This window comes from Chiloscyllium plagiosum, unplaced genomic scaffold (assembly GCF_037043375.1).
Source record: "Chiloscyllium plagiosum isolate Xiang-an unplaced genomic scaffold, Cpla_swu_hap1 HiC_scaffold_9, whole genome shotgun sequence".
NCBI classification, from domain to species: Eukaryota; Metazoa; Chordata; class Chondrichthyes; order Orectolobiformes; family Hemiscylliidae; genus Chiloscyllium; species Chiloscyllium plagiosum.
This window is the reverse complement of record NW_028270147.1, coordinates 33,921,262-33,941,631: the sequence shown is the minus strand read 5'-3', so window position 1 is coordinate 33,941,631 and position 20,370 is coordinate 33,921,262. Positions and strand designations below refer to the sequence as shown.

The following is a 20,370-nucleotide window of genomic DNA, read 5'->3' as shown; positions in this document are numbered from 1 at the left end:
ATTCAATATGTTCCAGCCTCAAACAGCCCTCATGGCACATCCGAATCCACTTCCTGGATGCTTCTACAGAACACATACTTGAATGTGGAGCAAGAGTGTGAAGCTCGGCTCAAATGCTGGATAACACGGTGGCTCAGTGGTTAGCACTGCTACCTCACAGCACCAGGGGCCTGGGTTCAATTCTCAGCCTTGGGTGACTGTCTCTGTGGAGTTTGCACATTCACCCCATGTTTGTATGGATTTCCTCCCACAGTCCAAAGATGTGCAGATCAGGTGAATTGGCCATGCTAAATTGCCCATAGTGTTAGGTACATTAGTCAGAGGGAAATGGATCTGGGTGGATTACTCTTTAGAAGGTTGGTGTGGACTTGTTGGGCCAAGTGGCCTGTTTCCATGCAGTAGGGAATCTCATCCAATCGAACTCATTCTCAGAGCTACTGCTGCTAATTTAATTTGTCCAATCTACGTGAAAATTTACATCATCAACATTAATTGAAGTACCTTTCTTACATGCCCCATAATTCCTCGAGTTATCCTCTCCCACCCAGTTATTTCCTCTCTTTTCTCAGACACCCCATACTGTTCCTGAAGGATATTACTGACAACATATTTAATCTTCATTGATTTTGAGCTGTTGTTTTCTCAAGTGGCAGGCACCTGATTTGATTTGATTTATTGTAGTCACGTGTACCTAAGTACAGTGAAAAGTTTTATCTGCAAGTACAGGCAGATCATAGTAAGCAAGGACATATAGATTATAGGGAGCTTAGACAGAGTGAGGCATACTGGTTACACTATACAGGAGGTACGTGAAGCAAGATCAACATTAAGAAGATCAACATAGTTTTAAGTTAGAGAGTCCATTCATCAGACTAATAAACTGTTCTTGAAACTGCTGGTGTGTGTGTTCAAGCTTCTATATCTTCTGCCTGCTGGAAGAGGTTGTAGAAGAGCATTACCGGGGGTGGCAGGGTTTTTTAGTGATGTTGGCAGCCTTTCCGCAGCAACGAGAAGTGTAACTGGAGTGCATGGATGGAAGGTTGGCTGATGGTCTGGGCTGTGCACACAATCTTGTGTAGTTTCTCATTGACCTGTGCAGAGCAGTTGCTGTACCAGGCTGTTATGTATCCGGATAGTATGCAGTTGATGGTGCATCTATAAAAATTCATGAGGGTCGTAAAAGACATGCTGTATTTCCTAAGCCACCTGAGATTAAAGAGGCATTGTTGTGCCTTCTTGACTGTTGCATCTATGTGGGAAATCCAGGACAGGTTGTCAGTTATAGTCATTCCTAGGAACTTGATGCTTTCAACCCTCTCAACTCCCCGCTCCGTTGAAGTAAATGGGGGCATGTTCTCCTCCTTTCTTTCTGAAGTCAATGATCAGTTCTTTTGTTTTGCCAACATTGAAAGAGAGGTTGATATCATTACACCATGACACCAAACCCTCTACCTCCTTTCTGTATTCTGATTCATCATTGTTAGATAATCATCCTACTATGCTGGTGTCATCTGCAAACTTGTAGATGACGCTTTCTCGGAATTTGGCTACACAGGCATGGGTTTGCAGGGAGTATGGTAGGGTGCTGAGAATGCATCTTTAGGGGGAGAAGGTGGCTCCAGCATTGAGTGTTGTGGTGGAGGAGGTGCAGTTGACTATCTTTACTGATTGCGGTCTGTGGTTCAGAGAGCTGAGGATCCAATTGCAGAGGATGGAGCCGAAATCTAGGTCTCAAGTTTTGAGATCAGTCTGGAGGGGATTATGGTATTGAAGGTGGAGCTGTAGTCGATGAGTAGGAGTCTAATGTATGTGTCCTTGTTATCCAGATGTTCTAGGGAAGAGTGCAGGGCTAGGGAAATGGCATCCACTGTGGACCTGTCATGTTGGTAGGCAAATTGCAAGGGATATCGAGGGCAGGCTGGGAGACTAGAGTTGATATGGACCTTGACCAGCCTTTTGAAACACTTCATGAATGTAGAGGTCATTTACAGCTTGCTGACCTTATGTTCACAGGCCAGAGACTCAAAATCAGATCTGACTCAGATCCATCTGTTCCAATGCAGGGATAATTTCCTGTGGTCAGTTCATATTGACAGACTGGCACTAACCAATTTCTCAATCATTGACTCTTAATTATATTTTAGCTTTGAAATTCAGTAAAACCTTAAATTGCAGAATATTTTTAAATCTTGGTCTATTAAACTGCTCCCATGTGGGGTGAGGCATTGAGAATTATTATTAACTCAGATTTAGTTAAAAGCTCCCAACACTCTTTAGATTAATCTATTAAATATGTCCATGAACATAAAGTATTTGGAAAGCAACTTTCATGCATCAAAATGTCCAAGTATGGGAGAATTCGTAGAAGCATTCATATAAAGTTCTGAAAATTGCGACATTAGTTGAAATAATTTTAATCACAACATTAATTTCTCAAGGATTTAAAAACTATAGTTAGGTTCCGAAGGGCTTTCCTTATCCGAAGAAAACACAAATATTAAAACATTATACCTTCTAAGTTGAAATAGTTTTCATTGCTAAATTGCTACTAGATAAATTTTAAAATATTAAAGAACAATATCATTTGTTGCTTGCAATCCTGCTTCACAAGCCTCTAGTTTCATGAACATCCTGGCTGCTGCAGAAACTTTCTCCTCCTCAAACTCTCCAAACTGTGGCCTCTACCCATGTCTAGACACTCCAAGATCTGGCCTTTTCTTATTCCCAACCTTTGAATTGTAGTTTCTCCATGTCCCAATTGCTGCTTCGCTCTCCCGGACTTGCATTCTCATTCCATCTCCAGGCTCAATCTGAAGCTGGAGCTCTGATGTTATAGAAATTGTGTCAAAGATTAAGAAGTACTGAGTCTTTTACAATTTATGGATCTCTGGATGTTCTGAGAAGTTGCAATCACAGTCAGGTTTCTACTCTGGTCCTTTTTCCCTACCTTAAGAGAGAGAGGCAGGAGATTCTGATTAAGGATCATTCAGAAATATAATTTAAATGACAGGACCCTTGTGGTGTAGGTTAACAGGGGACATCAAACCAAGACCCAACTTTCAAAGGAGTAGTTGCCATATACTGTAATTTAAATGTCCAGCATCACAGGCAACCACTTTGACAGCTCCTTTTGAAAGGGTAAGTACATAGGGTAGGTTTGAGGGTAGGGTGCCAGGTAGACTGGGTGCTAGGTAGGTTCATATGCCAGGTGAAATAGAAACCAATTATGTATGGTGCAAGGTGGTACAGTGCCAGGTGAGTAGGAAGTAAGGTGCCAGCTTTAAAGGGTGCCAGTTGTATACTGTGACAAGTATGTAGAGTAGTAGGTGAATAGAAGTATGATCCCATTTATATACGGTGCCAGTTGTATAGGATGCCTGGTAGTTAGGGTGCCAAGGGGGTAGAATGTAGTGTGATGATAAGAAGGGGGAGTCAGGTGCTCTGTCTAAGCAGCTTATGATCTGTAATGCCCTTGTTTGCTATGATACTGCTCACTAAACAAAGTTTTTCACTGTGCTTAGGTATATGTTACTACAATAAATCAAATCAAATCAGGTAAGTGATGGAGCGTTTAGAGTAGACTGGGGTAGATATGGCACATCAGGTATGCTAGGTGGGATCTTGGATACCATGAGTCCAGGATAGTTATTGGATCCCATTTGTAAGGATTATGAAAAGGGCAATTTATTACAAATCTTGTGGACATACCTGGAATTGTTTCTTTAAAATGCTTCATTGAATGTTCACAGTGGCCATTGGAGACTTTTTTTGCGCTAAGCATGATGGCACAGCTTGTAAGAATAATGCAGGACATCTTTTCTGGCCTTCACTGGAAGATTCTGCTGCAGCACTGCAAACATGAAATCCTCATCTTCACGAGGACTTTAATCTGTTCCATTACAGTGCTGGTGAAAGTGTGAATAGCATTGCATCTTCATCTTCTCATCAGTCAAAGGATACTGTAAAAATATCATATTTGGAAGGGATACCTCTTGTCTCCTAACGACCATCCCTGTATGACCTGAGGACTTTGGAAGGAGGTGGGAACATATGAGTTCTCTAGTATAGAGTCATGGTAGATCTCAAGATCTCCAGAATCTGGCATCAATGATAATGTATAATTTGAAGACTGACGGAGTGCCAGACTTTTCTGTTGACAAAGATTGGTGATATGGCACTCTCAAAGTAACTTTTATGCAGTCAATAGTGCTCTGTGGCTGAGGGAAGCCAGTGATGTTGGACAATCTCACTGCACAGACTGCTTGACTGACCTTGTCATGGGGGAAGATATAAATTAGTGCAATCTAGAGATAACAGCATTAGGTGACATCCCAGATTCTGTTGTGGGTTGAGATTGGGGAGATGTCACACAGATTCTCAGTTGCTCCCCTAAATGAACCATTGGCATAAAGGCTTAGGGCAGCTGTGACTTTGAAAGCTATCATGGTCAGAATGCCGCTCAATCCTTCAGAGCACAAGACCTGCTTCAGCAGGTTCAAACTGTTCAAAGATGCTAGAGTGGAACTTCCTTAATCAGTGGCTGCACTAACAGTGAGGCCTAGAAATTTGGCTCTTATTATATATCTCCACTTCCTTGAAGGCTCTTCACCTGCTGCTTGTCCCTCTGGAGGCTGTGGGGTAGCTGCTGCTGGTTTCTGTTCTTGCAGAACTTCCTGATAATGTTGTCATGGCTGACTCCTGCTATGTTGGCCACAACAACTCAAACGATGGCATTCTTCACTTGAGACCCTTGAGCTGATAACCTATGGGGATTATTAGAAAGATAACACAGTTTTATTAAAGGATCTTATGAACCCTCATATCCATGAATCTCATGTTATGCCCTCCCACAATGAAGATAGAGGCTTCCAGAGTTTGCCATTGACACATCTTCTTAAGAAGACGTCCAATTATGTGACCTTACCGAAATGTACATTACACAAAGTTTTCGTGTTATATTGGGAACAAAACTCTTCCAGTAAGCCACCATATCAGTTCTAACCCACAAAAAGTCTCTCTTCCACATCACAACCCATAATCTTGCATACTTACAGTTCAGTGCGTGACTATGGCAGCTGTAAAGTATTGTCTTCCAGTACTTCTTTTGAAATGTGGTGCGAAATGAGAACTTCAGGCTCTGCTTTTAAATATCTCATTCTCATTAGGGTTGCTTAGTTGACATGACAAGGAGGCAATTAGTGTACATATTGTAGTGGTCATGTTAGCTGAGGCCATAATTTTAAAATTTGTGTTCTTGGACAATGAATCACCTGCTGATGCACTGTGAATTAAAGACAGATGGGTAGCATTACTGAATAAATATAAGCATTAACACTGCAATTGCCCTTAGGAGGGCCTTAGTTCCAAAAGCTTTATTCAATCCCCGAAAGAAAAATGACCTACTTTGCATGTAGTGACAGCCGTTTGGTCTAGTAATTCAGCAGTTGACTTTCAATCTGATGTTTAGACTATAGAGTGGTACTGGAAAAGCACAGCAGGTCAGGCAGTATCCAAGGAGCTAGGAAAATCGACGTTTCGGGCAAAAGCCCTTCATCAGGAATGGAGGCAGGGAGCCTCCAGGGTGGAGAGATAAATGGGGGAGAGGGGATGGGGCTGGGAGAAGGTAGCGATGTGCCAGGTACCAACTTCATTTCAGTGTGTGGGTTGCAGAGACCGTCTGTGATTAACAAATTTCTCTCTATCTCGCTATCCCTCACATTCCATTCCATATCATGTTTCATATTCCTGTTTCCATTTGGAGCCCTTTACATAATATTAATATTCCCAATTTACCCAAAGAGCCAACCACTTTAGAAATTTCTGTGCTGTTGTTGGTGCTATATTCTCCTCATTTAGAGGCCAGAGTTTCTGTAACTGTGAGCTTTCCCTCGTGTCCCCCAGAAGTTCCAGTTCCCTCACTCTCACAATGATGTCTCACCTTACAATCGTCTGTTATTATTGTCACCAAGCCCTCAGCAACTCAGTACCATGAAATACATCCTGAGACTTGAGTAAGCTCTTGCCTAATATTAAACTGAATGGCCTACTCCTGTCCCTGTTTCATGTTTCTACGTTAAACCTCAGAACTGACTATGGCCCACCCTCCATAACTAACATGGCAGGGTAACTGTAACTGCTCACTAATTAATCTTCCTGTAATCACTGGGCTGCTTGCATTTGACCTGCAGGGTTGACTTTTGTCTTATCCCTGACCTCCAAGGACATGGATCTTTGGACTCTCTGAGATCTAGGTCTCTGCTGCACCCTTTGCAGCATCCTCGACTTTCTGACCCACAGACCACAACAGTACTTTCTCTATGACAATCCTCCACACCGGCGCCCTGTGTACTCATCCCCTGACTGTACACCCTGTACACTCATGACTGTATGGTCAAATTTTGTCTGAACTCCATCTACAAGTCTTGGTAATGTGGTGTAAAGATAACAATCTCTCCCGCAAAGTCAGCAAAATGAAGGAGCTGATCATCAACTTCAGGAAGCAAGGAGGAGGGCATGCCCCTATCTACATCAATGGAGCTGAGGTGGAGATGGTCGAGAGTGTCAAATTCTGAGGAATGATGATCACCAACAATCTGTCCTGGACCACCCATGTTGATACAACAATCAAGAAGGCACAACAATGCCTGCACAACGATGCATCACGGCTTGGTATGGCAATTGCTCTCCCCTGAATGGCAAGAAACTACAGAGAGTTGTGAACACAACCCAGACCAAGCTTCTATCCATTGACTCCATTTACACTTCCCAAAGCCTTGGAAGGGCAGCCAATATCATTAAAGACCCCTCCCACCCCAGCTATAATCTTTTCCAACCTTTCTGATTAGGCAGAAGATAAAAAAGCTTAAACACATATATCAATGAGTTCAAGAACAGTTTCTTCCCGCTGTTATTACACTTTTGAATTGAACTCTCAAGTTTCAAATATAATGTCGATCTTGCTTTTTATACACCTTCTTTGCAGTCGCAACTTTGTATTCCTCACTCTGTTCAATCACTGAATGATCTTTGTATGTTTTGATCTGCATGTACTGTGCACAAAACATAACTTTTCACTGCACTTAGGTACATGTGACAATAATAAATCAAATCAAATCAAATGTAGGATGAAATGCCTAACTAACTGTGGCCAATTCCCTGCATGTGATGAGCCCCTTGACTAACTGCGATGGCACTCCCTGACTAACTACAGACCCCTCAACTCCACTAAGGAGTGTTCCTCTTTGACTTTCACACATGACCATTTCATTGAAGTATGCTTGAAGTGCGTTTGTCATGCAGACTTACTGGAACAAACAGCAGATTTGATGTTGACATCACACTGTGCCATATGGCAGCATGTGCAACCTCAGTCCAACTTTTAAACTGATTAGTCAGTGCTCCCCATGGTCACAAGCTGATACCTCTCATTGTATGCTAAAAAGCAATGCAAGCCACAAAGGCTGACAGCCTGTAAGTGAGCACTGAAGACCCTGTGTGCTTAAGAAAGCAGTGTGCACCACACAGAGGCTGGCTGTCTATCAGTTAGCATCCAAGGAGCCAGAAAATCGACATTCCATGCAAAAGCCTTTCATCAGGAATTCTCTGATTTTGCCCGAAACATCAATTTTCCTGCTCCTCAGATGCTAACTGACAGACAGCCAGCCTCTTTATGGTTCACACTGCTTTCTTAAGCATGCAGGAATTCTCATTCCTGATGAAGGGCTTTTGCTTGAAACATCGATTTTCCTGCTCCTTGGATGTTGCCTCACGTGCTGTGCTTTTCCAGCACCACACTCTCGACTTTAATCTCCAGCATCTGCAGTACTTAGTTTCACCTGTCTGTCAGTTAGTGCTGAAGTCAGTGCGCATGCACTAAGAAAGCATTGTGAAGTATAAAGATACTGGTGACCTCCATATAAACAGTAAAGTGAGTAAACACTAAAAACACAGAGGAGAACTGCTGGTGTCGTGGTAATGTCACTGGATTAGTCATCCTGCCCAAAATTCTGAGAATGTGGCTTTGAATCCCATCCGGGCAGATGGTGAAAGCTGAATTCAATAAACAACTAAAATAAAGTCATCAGGTTTGTAAACATACATCTGGTTTATTAATGCCCTTTAGGGAAGGGAATGTTGCTCTCCTTTCCTGACCTAACCAATACATGACTCTGGACTCATAAAAATGCGATTGACTCTTAACTCTACTGTGTGAAGGCTGCACCTCATGAATGAATTATGGGATACATGTGTCCCTGGCCATAGCTTGTGTGCTGCTATGGTTACTATCATTATTAACCATGACCTCTTTCTCTTTCTATTCTGAAAAAGACTAAAGGACCTGAAATGCTGACTCTTCTTTCCCACTCCATAGACGCTGTGTTTCTCTAGTTATTTCTGGTTTTCTTTCTCCTATACATGCCCCATGAGGACACCTGGTGAACAATTAGCTTGTGAAATGTTATTAATGCATCCTGGGATGGGACATGCACTTCACATACTTATATTGTACATTCCAACTTCAGTTCACAATCCGAAGTCCTGAGACTTATGTGAATTTCACAGCCAGGCTTTCAGGACAGACAAAGAACTTAGAGCAAAGTTTTAATTAAAAGAGACAAAAAAAAACCAACTTAATGGTTAAGTTTAATCATATATTTATGAAACATATATTTTTTTAAAAATTCTAAGCATTTCAGATATTAGATGTTTTAGATAAGGATAACAAAAGGCTCCTCAAGATATTTTCAGAAAGCTCAGCTGAGGAATCCCTGCAGTCAAATTGTGCAATCTCAAGGATGGATCCTCATAAAACAGTACCTACCATACAACATGACTACATCAACAATAAAAGTATGTATCACAGGGCCACCTAAAGGTGAAATGTGTACTGTAGGTAATTATGAGCATTCCACAAAACTGGAGCCCTACATATCAAAATTAAAACACTTGTAGATATTACTTATAATGTTATAATCTGATTTATAGCATCTCTTTCTGGGTTATTTGTAAAATAGGTAGCGGTTCTTCCCTCATTTTCTAATGCTCCATCTAATATAGGGTGGCATGGTGGCTCAGTGATTAGCACTGCAGCCTCATGGCACCAGGGACCTAGGTTTGATTCCAGCCTCGGGTGACTGCATGGAGTTTGCACATTCTCCATGTGGGTTTCCTCTGGGTGCTCCGGTTTCCTTCCACAATCCAAGGATGTGCAGGTCAGGTGGATTGGCCATGCTAAATTGTCCCTGGTATTATGCGCATTAGTCAGAGGGAGATGGGTCTGGGTGGGTTGCTTTTTGGAGCATCAGTGTGGACTTGTTGGGCTGAAGGGCCTGTTTCCACACTGTAGGTAATCTAATCTAATTAGTGCAATTCCCATCAGGGTCAGCAACTAAAGTCATACGGCATGGAAACAGACTCTTCGGCCCAACTTGTCCATGCTGGCCAGGTTTTCTAGTCCCATTGGGCTCTTATCCTTCCACATCTTTCCTATCCATGTAGCTGTCCAAATGTCTTTTAAATGTTGTAGTTGTACCCACCTCTACCACAGCTCATTCCATTTACATACCACCCACGATGTGAAAATGTTGCCCCTCAGGTCCCTTTTAAATCTTTCCCCTCGCAACTTAAAAACCTATGCCCTCTATATTTAGACTTGCCTACCCTGGGAATATGACCTTGGCTATTCACCTATCCATTCCCCTCATGATTTTATAAACCACTTTAAGGTTATCCCGCAGCCTCCTACACTTCAGGGAATGAAGTTCCAGTTTATCCAGCCTCTCCTTATAAGTCATACCTTGCAGTCTCAGTAACATCCTTGCAAATCTTTTCTGTACTCGATGATCAGAATTGTATGCAGTATTCAAAATCTGTCTTGTCAGTGTCTTCTACAGCTGTAATGTGAAGTCCCAGGTCCTGTACTCAATGCATTCATCACCACCCTCTACCTGTGACACCACTTTCGAGGAACCTGCAACCCAGGGTCCTCCCATTAAGTGTACAAGACTTGCCCTGGCTTGTCTTATCAAAATGCAACACCTCATATTTATCCGAATTGAAGTCCATCTGTCATTCCTCAGCCCACTGGCCCAGTTGATCAACAGGGTCCAAAAAACGACCCCTACCATCACCCTCTGTCTCCTACTGTCAAGTCAATTTTCTATCCAATTGGCTAGCTCTCCTTGGATCCCATGTGATCAGGCTACCACGTTGTAGCTTGATGAAGGTCAACAATGTCTACCACTCTGCCTTCACCTACCTTCTTGGTCACCTTTTGAAAAAACTCAATCAAATTTGTGAGACATGATTTCCCATGCACAACGCCATGCTGACCATCCCTAATCAGTTCTTGCCTTTCCAAATGCATGCAGATCTTGTCTCTCAAACTCCCCTCCAACAACGTACCCACCACTGAAGTTCTGTTCCCCGATCTGTAGTTCCTGGCTTTTCCTTACAGCCTTTCTTAAATAATGGTACAACATTAGTCAATCTCCAGTACTCCAGCACCTCACCCTTGGCTATTGATTGCACAAATATCTTTGCAATTTCTTCCTTAGCTTCCCACAATGCCCTGGGATACACATGACCAGGTCCTGGGGATTTATCTATCTTAATGTGTATTAAGTTAAAACTCATACAACACCAGGTTATAGTCCAACAGCTTTAATTGGAAGCACACTAGCTTTCGGAGCGACGCTCCTTCATAGTGGTAATAGTGGAAGGAGTGTCGCTCCGAAAGCTAGTGTGCTTCCAATTAAACCTGTTGGACTATAACCTGGTGTTCTGTGATTTTTAACTTTGTCCAACACCGGCATCTCCAAATAATGTGTATTAAGACGTCCAGCAATTCCTCTTCTGTATTGTGAATTATTTTCAAGATACCTCTGTTTACTTCTCTGAGTTCTCTAGCTGCCATTTCTTTCTCCATGGTAAATATTGAAGAATTATGGAAATAATCTTTCAATTTATGACTGTATCCCAATTTGCCTCCCTTTCCCAATCTCTGCTTTAAATCCAGTATAGTTCCAGCATTCTCTGGATTTCCACTGTATCCTGTTTGGTTAGCAAATTTACAGATGACAGCAAAATTGCAGTGGACAAAACTGAAGGTTATAGCCCCAGAAATTGAACTAGATTGAATTAGGATATCTAGTTGGGCATGGACGAGTTGAACTGCAGTGTCTGTTTCCATGTTGTAGAACTAAATGACTATGACCTCCAGTTTGTTGTGGTCTGCTGTCCATGTCTTCATCTGCTGTTCACCCCTTCCACCTATGCCCCTGGGTATACTTCTCAGTTGACTTCCAGCTGGGTGTGCCTTGCTGGTTTCCCTAAGCTTGCTTACTTCCATCTCTATAATATCACCCAACTCAGATCCATTGCTGCTGAAACTCTCAGCCTTGTCTTCATTATCTCTAGATTTGACTATTCCAACACCTGCTGATCTTTCTCATTCTGTCCTCCATAAACCTAAGGTCTCCTTCCTTGCATTAGTTCCATTTAACCATCACCCATATGCTCACTGACTTCCTTGTTATAGAATACTTTGATCTTAACATTATTATCCTTAGTTTCAAATTTCTACATGGACTAACGGTTCCCTGTCTCTATTATCTCCTTCAGCTACACAGCCTCGCACATCTCTATTCTCTTGACCCTTCCAATCTTAATTGTTCCACATGTCGGGTTATGCTTTCAACTGCCTTGGCCCTAAACTCTGGAATTACATCCCCAAATCTCTTCACCTTTCATTCCTCCTTTAAGACGATCTTTAAAAGGGTTTATGAGTGTGCTAGGATCACTGCTGAGGAGTGCATTCTACACTATTGTGCAGCTCTGAGTAGCAACCAATGGAAACTGAAAGATGACTGCATCTTTATGTCTCTTCAAAACCCCCAATGTTCGTTCTAGTATGGTACTCGAGACAGACAGGTTTTGTGAATGGCCACAGATTGGTGATTGTGGAAGCAAGTCATTTCATTGTCACTAGTGAAAAAAAAACTCGCTGATAATCACAAACCATGAGAAAATTAAAACCTGTGTGAAACACTGAGACAATGTTTATAAGAAACAGTACTATTGCTAAGATTAGAGTATATAAATAGCAGCATATTTGTGAAGATTATTCAGTATATATACTTAACATTATAATTTCGACACAAGTGTTAGCTGTGCAGTTTGCGAATGTGAGCTACGAGATTTCTTCATTCAACTGAGTTCATTTGAGTCCTGAGGAAGGTTCACTCGATCCGAAACGTTGACTGATTGCTGTCCACAGATGGTGCCAGACCTATTGAGCTTTTCCAGCAATTTCTGTTTTCTCTGATTTACAACATTCACAGTTCTTTCCGTTTGTTTTCATTCAATGCTGGATATGCACAAACAGCACGTATTTGTCTAATGTCGAGAGTGTGGTGCTGGAAAAAGCACAGCCGGTCAGGCAGCATCCGGCTGTGCGTTTCCAGCACCACACTCTAGACTCTGATCTCCATGATCTGCAGTCCTCACTTTCTCCTACGTATTTGTCTTGTGCTGATCTTAATCACTTGTATGCAATAACCAATGTAGTCAGTTCAAATGTATTTTGATTGTCTACATTGATCCTGATTTATGGTGTTATACACTTAATAGAAATGACAACAAAAACCTGTTCGAAATATGCAAGTTTTTTTTATCAATTCATGTCCCAGTTTGCAGTCTTTAGTTATATTATCACAATCTGTACAATTTCATAACTCTCTCATTAAACGATGATGAAACTGTTTGCACAGCATTTCTCATACATTCACTGCCAAATTCACACTTAAACGGTGGGGGGGGGGGGAGGTAACATGTGCGCCAATGGAATGCCCGCGTGCCCGGTGGTCTGATCCGTCGCTACCTTCCATTGGACAAAGTCCGGACCGGTGGACACAGGCCAGCGTCCGATTGGATGTCAGGGTCGCCAGGACGCACACGCGGGGATCACGTGTACCACCCAGGGAACGATAGCGCGGATTGGTTGGGGATGGTGTTCCGGGTATGGGGGCGGAGCTTCAGCGTCGGTGGGCGCGGAACGAGTTGAACCAATAGCGAGCGGGATTGGGGACAGAAGGGCGGTGTTAGCGGGAACGGGGCGGTGTGAGGGCGGTAGGGGGCGGGGTTCACGCGGTAGGGGGCGGTGTTGCCGCGCGCGAGGAGGCGGCTGGCTCGGGAGCTCGCGCTGTCAGGAGCAACTGGCACGGGCTGCTGGACGATGGAGTCAGTTATTTACCTGGCTATGCTAGTGGCCCTGCTCCTGATCTGGGTCCGCACCAAAGGCGTGGAATACATCATCATCCATCACCGCTGGGTCTTCGTCTGCCTTTTCTTGCTGCCCCTCTCCGTGGTTTTCGATGTTTACTATTACCTCCGTGCTTGGCTGGTCTTCAAACTGTGCAGTGCACCAAAACAACACGACCAGCGGGTCAGGGACATCCAGAGGCAGGTGAGGGTCAGTCTGTATGGAGCAGAGTGTCATTGTACTGTCCAAACCCTATCCAGTGCCAAGTGTGTAAACAATCCAGGGATGACCACCTCCAGTGCATCCCTGTCTGCCACCCACTAGACCCCTGTTCAGGGTGTTGCACACCCACCTTCAACACCACCACCCAGTATACCCCACCCCCACACCTTGTGCACCCTAGTCCCGTGTGGCCAAAGGGTGCTCCACCCACCCCTGGGTGCCCTCTCTAATACAAGTGCCCCCACCTAAAGGGTGCTCCACCCCTGGGTGCCCTCTCTACTACAATGCCCCGCCCTGTCTAAGGAATGCTTCACCCTGGGTTGCCTATCATTTCATATGAAATCCTTCCCTAGGATGCTGCATGTAAACTATACCCTGGCATAGAATAGCTAATCTCTGTCTAAATGTCTAAACCCATGCATGATACACTAATCGCACTCAAAAACTGACACTTTTGAGTCTCCCCTCAGCATGGAAGGTAAAATTCTGTTTGTAACCCATAATGAAGTCACATGCTCCTTTCAACTGGAGAAATATAATATTCTAGGGACAAGAACATCCAAGTCCTGTAGAGCATGTATGCATATGAATTAACCAACTTAGGGTCTGGTGAAGGTCAGTGCTGTGCAGTGGATTGTAATACATCCTGGAGACTAATGGTGGTCTGCCTGTGGTAAACTAAGATACATATGACAAATGAATACTGCCTGAAGTAAAGTGAAGTTTCCTCTCCTTACATACAGGCTGCATAATAATGATTTTGACAGCATCATCTGTTCGCTTACAAGGCTGTGGTTTACCAATGAAAATTAATGGTCACAAAAATGATTTCCCTTGAGCACCCTTGGCTCTGTAAATGTTTCCTCCTTAACAATTCTCATGTCAAAATAATTAATTACAGGACAGCATGTGTTGTAAGTAGTTGGTGGTATAACAGACGGTTTTACCACGTTATCAACTATAAAATTCCCAATGTAGGACAATTTCTGAAAATAACATTTGGCTTGTGCAACAGTTAAGTATAGAGTTAATTTCAAGTAGGCATCAATTATGTCTTCATTGTGAATTATGTTTGCTCATCATTATTTCTTAAGCCTGGCCCTGTGATTGTCTCATTTTTCAGGATATAAAGGTCTCTGAAAGGAGACAGAGACCAGATTTGGCACATCTCCATCTGGGTTTCCAGGAGGAAGGGATTTTGGAGTTGACTTTATGCTTGACATGCTAATGAGATACTGGATCAGTGGTGCTGCAAGAGCACAGCAATTCAGGCAGCATCCAACGAGCAGCGAAATCGATGTTTCGGGCAAAAGCCCTTCATGAGGAATAAAGGCAGAGAGCCTGAAGCATGGAGAGATAAGCTAGGGGAGGGTGGGGAGAGAATAGCATAGAGTACAATGGGTGAGTGGGGGAGGAGATGAAGGTAATAGGTCAGGGAGAAGAGGGTGGAGTGGATAGGTGGAAAAGGAGCTAGGCAGGTCGGACAAGTCCGGACAAGTCAAGGGGACAGTGCTGAGCTGGAAGTTTGAAACTAGGGTGAGGTGGGTGAAGGGGAAATGAGGAAACTGTTGAAGTCCACATTGATGCCCTGGGGTTGAAGTGTTCCGAGGCAGAAGATGAGGCGTTCTTCCTCCAGGCGTCTGGTGGTGAGGGAGCGGCGATGAAGGAGGCCCAGGACCTCCATGTCCTCGGCAGAATGGGAGGGGGAGTTGAAATGTTGGGCACAGCTTCCTCATTTCCCCTTCCCCCACCAGAATCTGGTTTCCAGCATCTGCAGTTATTGTTTTTACCATGCTAATGAGATAGTTGAGACATTTTAGTGAAACTTCTTCCAAAAGCACTTTGTATTAAGAATAGATTACCATAATTAGATTTCATGAAGAGAATTATTTGAAGTAATACTTTTCACCATCTGTTTTCCTTCATTCTAAGCCAAAGAAAAAGGTGTGGTTTTTCCTTCCATAAATCATTTTGTATTGCAAAGTTGGGTACAGTACTTGTAGATTGAGGCAGATTTAGGTTTTTGTAAAATGGTAGGAGGGGAAAGCATTGTGTGGTCCCTTTAAAAGATCATGTGCTTTTTCTGAGCTTAGAGATTTAAAATGGATGTCTGTGAGCAACAGCAAAATTTGCAAGTACGCAGAGAGCACCCAAATTGAAACATTTGTATCAAAAGGTCGTACAGTTAGCAGGACAAACAGCAGTTTTTTTTCCAAGACAGCAGGCTTTTGAATTTAGCCAATCAATTTGAACAGGTACTTGGATACCAAAAAATCTATTAAATTTAAATCTGATGGTTTTGACAACATAGGACCAATCCTATTGTAAGAAATATTGATATGTCATCAAGGGTATAAAAAGAAGGGGGCAGTAGGACAAAAACCACAGAGCAAGTTGCCATTGCCAGAGCCAACAGCCCTCTGCTCTCAAGAGACAATCGTTGGCTCTCACAGCCTCCTCTTTGTCTTAGAGAAAGCACAATCTAAACAAAAACGGTACCAATGGTACAACCAGTTAATATTCCTGACAGAAGAATTGATGGAGAAGGCACAGAACATTCCAGAAGACATGTAACCCAGCTGTAATTTCAAGAGACTAAATTCTATTTTTTTGAGTGGGACTCATATTTATTGGAACAGAATATCATTAGAATTTTGCTTTATTTAGGAATGGTTAGAAGGGTTTTATTCAGTTTGTTAATAGTTTAGTTAATTTGTTCATTTAGAGTTAGATAAATTGTTACTGTTTTATTTTAAAGTGAGTGTCAGGGATTTATTTTACTTAATCATTAGAGGTTGGAAAGCAGTTTACACCATTTTCACACTTCTTTTACAGATAATGGATGCTCCCCTTTGGTGTTTCAATGTTAGTTCTCAGGGTGGGGGTGGGGTCAACCTCCACTTTATCACATTTGCGAATCTCATTCTGTTTCCTGGTTCTAAAAGGGAAGGTCTCATGGTTCTGAATAATGTCATGGCAACTAGCTGCATATTGGATACTCACCTTGGTGTCATGGTGTTACTGACCTTCTGATCAGTGTCATACCCAAGTCTGGAAATTAGCAAGTGAAATTCCTTACTGTGGGCTAGCTGAGTGGGGGTGGGGGAAGACAATGGATTCCCTCAGCTAACTTGTATATTATGTATTACTGTACTCTAGAGCGAATTATACAAAGAATGGAAGAGCCTTGGGAACAGTTGGTGGGCAGAGAGATCTGGGAGCGCAGGGGCACTGAAGGTTGCTGTACAGGTGGATAGAGTGGTCAAGAAGGCATATAGCATGCTTGCCTTCATTGGACGGGCTGTTGACTATAACAGCTGGCAAGTCATGTTAAGATTGTACAGGATTTTGTTTCGGCCGCATTTGGAATACTGTGTACAGTTCTGATCGCAACATTACTAAAAAGATGTGGATGCTTTGGAGAGGGTGCAGAGAAGGTTTATGAGGATGTTGCCTGGTATGGAAGGTGCTAACTAGAGTCATAGAGATATACAGCATGGAAACAGACCCTTCAGTCCAACCCGTCCATGCCGACCAGATATCCCAACCCAATCTAGTCCCACCTGCCAGCACCTGACCCATATCCCTCCAAACCCTTCCTATTTATATACCCATCCAAATGCCTCTTGAATGTTGCAATTGTACCAGCCTCCACCACATCCTCTGGCAGCTCATTCCATACACGTACCACCCTCTGCCTGAAAAAGTTGTCCCTTCGGTCTCTTATATTTTTCCCCTCTCACCGAAAACTATGCCCTCTAGTTCTGGACTCCCTGACCCCAGGGAAAAGACTTTGCCTATTTACCCTATCTATACCCCTCAATTTTGTAAACCTCTATAAGGTCACCCCTCAGCCTCCGACACACCAGGGAAAACAGCCCCAGTCTGTTCAGCCTCTCCCTATAGCTCAAATCCTCCAACCCTGGCAACATCCTTGTGAATCTTTTCTGAACCCTTTCAAGTTTCACAACATCTTTCCAATAGGAAGGAGACCAGAATTGCATGCAATATTCCAACAGTGGCCTAACCAATGTCCTGTACAACCGCAACATGACCTCCCAACTCCTGTACTCAATACTCTGACCAATAAAGGAAAGCATATGAAACGCCTTCTTCACTGTCCTATCTACCTGCGACTCCACTTTCAAGGAGCTATGAACCTGCACTCCAAGGTCTCTTTGTTCAGCAACACTCCCTAGGACCTTACCAGGCCTCCAGTCTGAAAAACAACCCTCCACCACCACCCTCTGTCTTCTATCTTTGAGCCAGTTCGATATCCAAATGGCTAGTTCCCCCTGTATTCGATGAGATCTAACCTATGAAGAGAAGTTGAGTAGGTTTGGTTTATTTTCATTAGTAAAAAGGAGATTGAGGGAGGGACCTGATTGAGGTTTACAAAGTCATGAAGGGTATAGACAGGGTGGATAGAGACAAGTTTTTTCCCCAAGGTGAAGGATTCTATAACGAGAGGTCACGCTTTCAAGGAGAGAGGTGGAAAGTTTAAGGGGAATACATGCGGCAAGTACTTCACTCAGAGGGTGGTGGGCGTCTGAAACGCATGGCTATCAGAGGTGGTAGAGGCAGGCATGGTAGATTCATTTAAGATGTCTGGACTGATGACTGAATAGGTGGGGAGCAGAGGGACATAGATGCTTAGGAATTGACCGAAAGGTTTAGAGAGTACATTTGGATCGGCTCAGGCTTGGAGAGCCGAAGGGCCTGTTCTTGGGCTGTAAATTTTCTTTGTTCTTTGTGAATCCTGGGGACGTCTGCAACCCAGACGAAATTTGTACTGCAGATGGAGATTAGAGTCAAGATTAGAGTGGTGCTGGAAAAAAATCGATGTTTCGGGAAAAAGCTCTTCATCAGGAAGGGTTTTTCATTTGATGAAGGGCTTTCACCCAAAACGTCAATTTTCTTGCTCCTTGGATGTTACCTGACCTGTTGTGCTTTTCCAGCACCACTCAAGTCTGCAACCCATCTGTACAACTGTATGGCCCAATCTGTGACTGCTTGTTTTGATACCATTACTTATGATTTGGTCAGCTGTCATGTAAAGAGCGTTGGTGCTTTTAGTGATTGGAACTAGGAGAATCTAGATGACTGCAGGATCCTTGATCAGGGTTGTTAACCTGGGCCAATCAGGAAGCCTTGACTGACTATTATAAACAGGGGATTAACACGCTGAGAAACTGATGGAATTCCAGAATAAACGTGGAGGAAGAGTCCTCCTGCAGGATGTCAAGAAGCCAGAGCAGGATGAGTGGGGCAATGGTCTGGCGGCAATGCAGAGAGCTCTGCAGATGGAGAAAGATGTGAACCAGAGTCTGCTTGATCTGCACAAACTCTCCTCTGACCACACGGACCCTCATCTGTGTGACTTCGTGGAGTCTCACTACTTGGATGAGCAAGTGAAGATGATCAAGAAGCTGGGAGATCACATCACCAACCTGAAGAGACTGGGAGCCCCTGAGAATGGCCTGGGAGAGTATCTGTTTGACCCTGGGGGAGAGTGACTGATCTGACTGCAGGGAGTGAGCTGCTTGTGAGATGTATAAAATGGGAGACCTGTAGAGACTCTCTGTAGATGCAACTCATTGTCCTATGCTAAATGTGAATAAACTGCTCAATATTGGAAAAAAAAAATAATCAGGGGATTGTGGAGGGGGTTGTTAGGGCCGACTGCCTGCCCCTCTTCCGTGGTTACGTTAGAGCACAGGTATCTCTGGAGAAGGAGCACGTGATGTCCACTGACACCCTGGAGTTGTTCAGGGAGAGGTGGGTGCCGCAGGGCGTGGAGTGCATTATTTCCCCCTCCAATTCTAGTTTGATTTGATCCCTGCCCTCCCCTTCACTGTTTGACCACACAGCATTGCCCTTTGATGTGAAGGGTACTGCTTGTCACTGGCCACTGGGTGTTTCCTTTCTTCCTGATGGTGGAAATTTGAATAAAGATTCATGCACCTTGTGCCTTACACTGTGCCTCACACCTGCACACACACACAACATGGGTGCTGGGGAAAAAAATAAGCACTACTGCAGTTAGGCAGAAGTGTGGGGGTAATAAGAAAAAAAAATAAACAGGAGTGTCAGAGGTTCTGAAAAAAATTTTAAAAAGAAAATAAGTTCTAAAATAGAATAAAGAGGGGATTCTTCCTGGTGTTGGAATATAAATAAAGATTTACACACTTGTTCTTCACTGTGACTGACACATATACACACACATGACAGGTTGAAAAAAAGAGACAAAATATATAAACCGGGGATTTAGAATCCCCACAGTGTAGGGGACTGACTGTCTGTTGGCTGGCTACAGCCAGTATACTATGCACAAGTAAATAAAGGGTGACTTGTTGACAGGACACCAGCCTCTGCAATGATTTGAGTGACCTGACAATTGTATGTCTGTCCTGCTTTGTGGCTGATGTTACAATGACCACAGTAGCCAACTCATATGGTCCTTTAGGTGTGATGATTCCTTTCATTGTCAGAAACAAGTCTGGTTAGATGACCGTGACTGTAAATCTTAAAAATAGTAGGTTGCAGAGTTACTCTGTTGTCCTTTGGTAAAGTGCATTTTTTTTTAATGTAAAGTGCTTCTGTTGTGACCAATGCTGTCTGCATATTCTCTTTAGGAGGAGGGGGAAAATAGTACTTTGCTGGATTACATCCTTCACCTAAGATGGTATCTGATTTTTCTTTGCTCCACCTTTACTCTGCAACGGTGACAGAGATATACCCATTGGTACAGCTGTATCTGCCAGAGATGTCAACTGTTGATAGAGATGGGAAGGCTTCTGTAAATATTTGAGTGGGTTGAGAATGAAAAAGGGTGTGAATCGTTGTGAAAATGACTTTTTTAAACAATTGACAAGCATTTCCAAACT

At 43.2% G+C, this 20,370-nt stretch overlaps 1 protein-coding gene across 1 annotated transcript in view; it reads left to right on the top strand.

Annotated features, from left to right (window-relative positions):
* The first annotated feature begins 13,181 nt into the window (after positions 1-13,181).
* dhcr24 (24-dehydrocholesterol reductase) overlaps positions 13,182-20,370 on the top strand; it is a 47,927-nt gene continuing 40,738 nt past the window's right edge. The window contains exon 1 of the mRNA XM_043698996.2: positions 13,182-13,465. Within this exon, the coding sequence (XP_043554931.1) occupies positions 13,235-13,465 (231 nt within the window). The 5' untranslated portion in view covers positions 13,182-13,234. The remainder of the gene's footprint in view (positions 13,466-20,370) is intronic.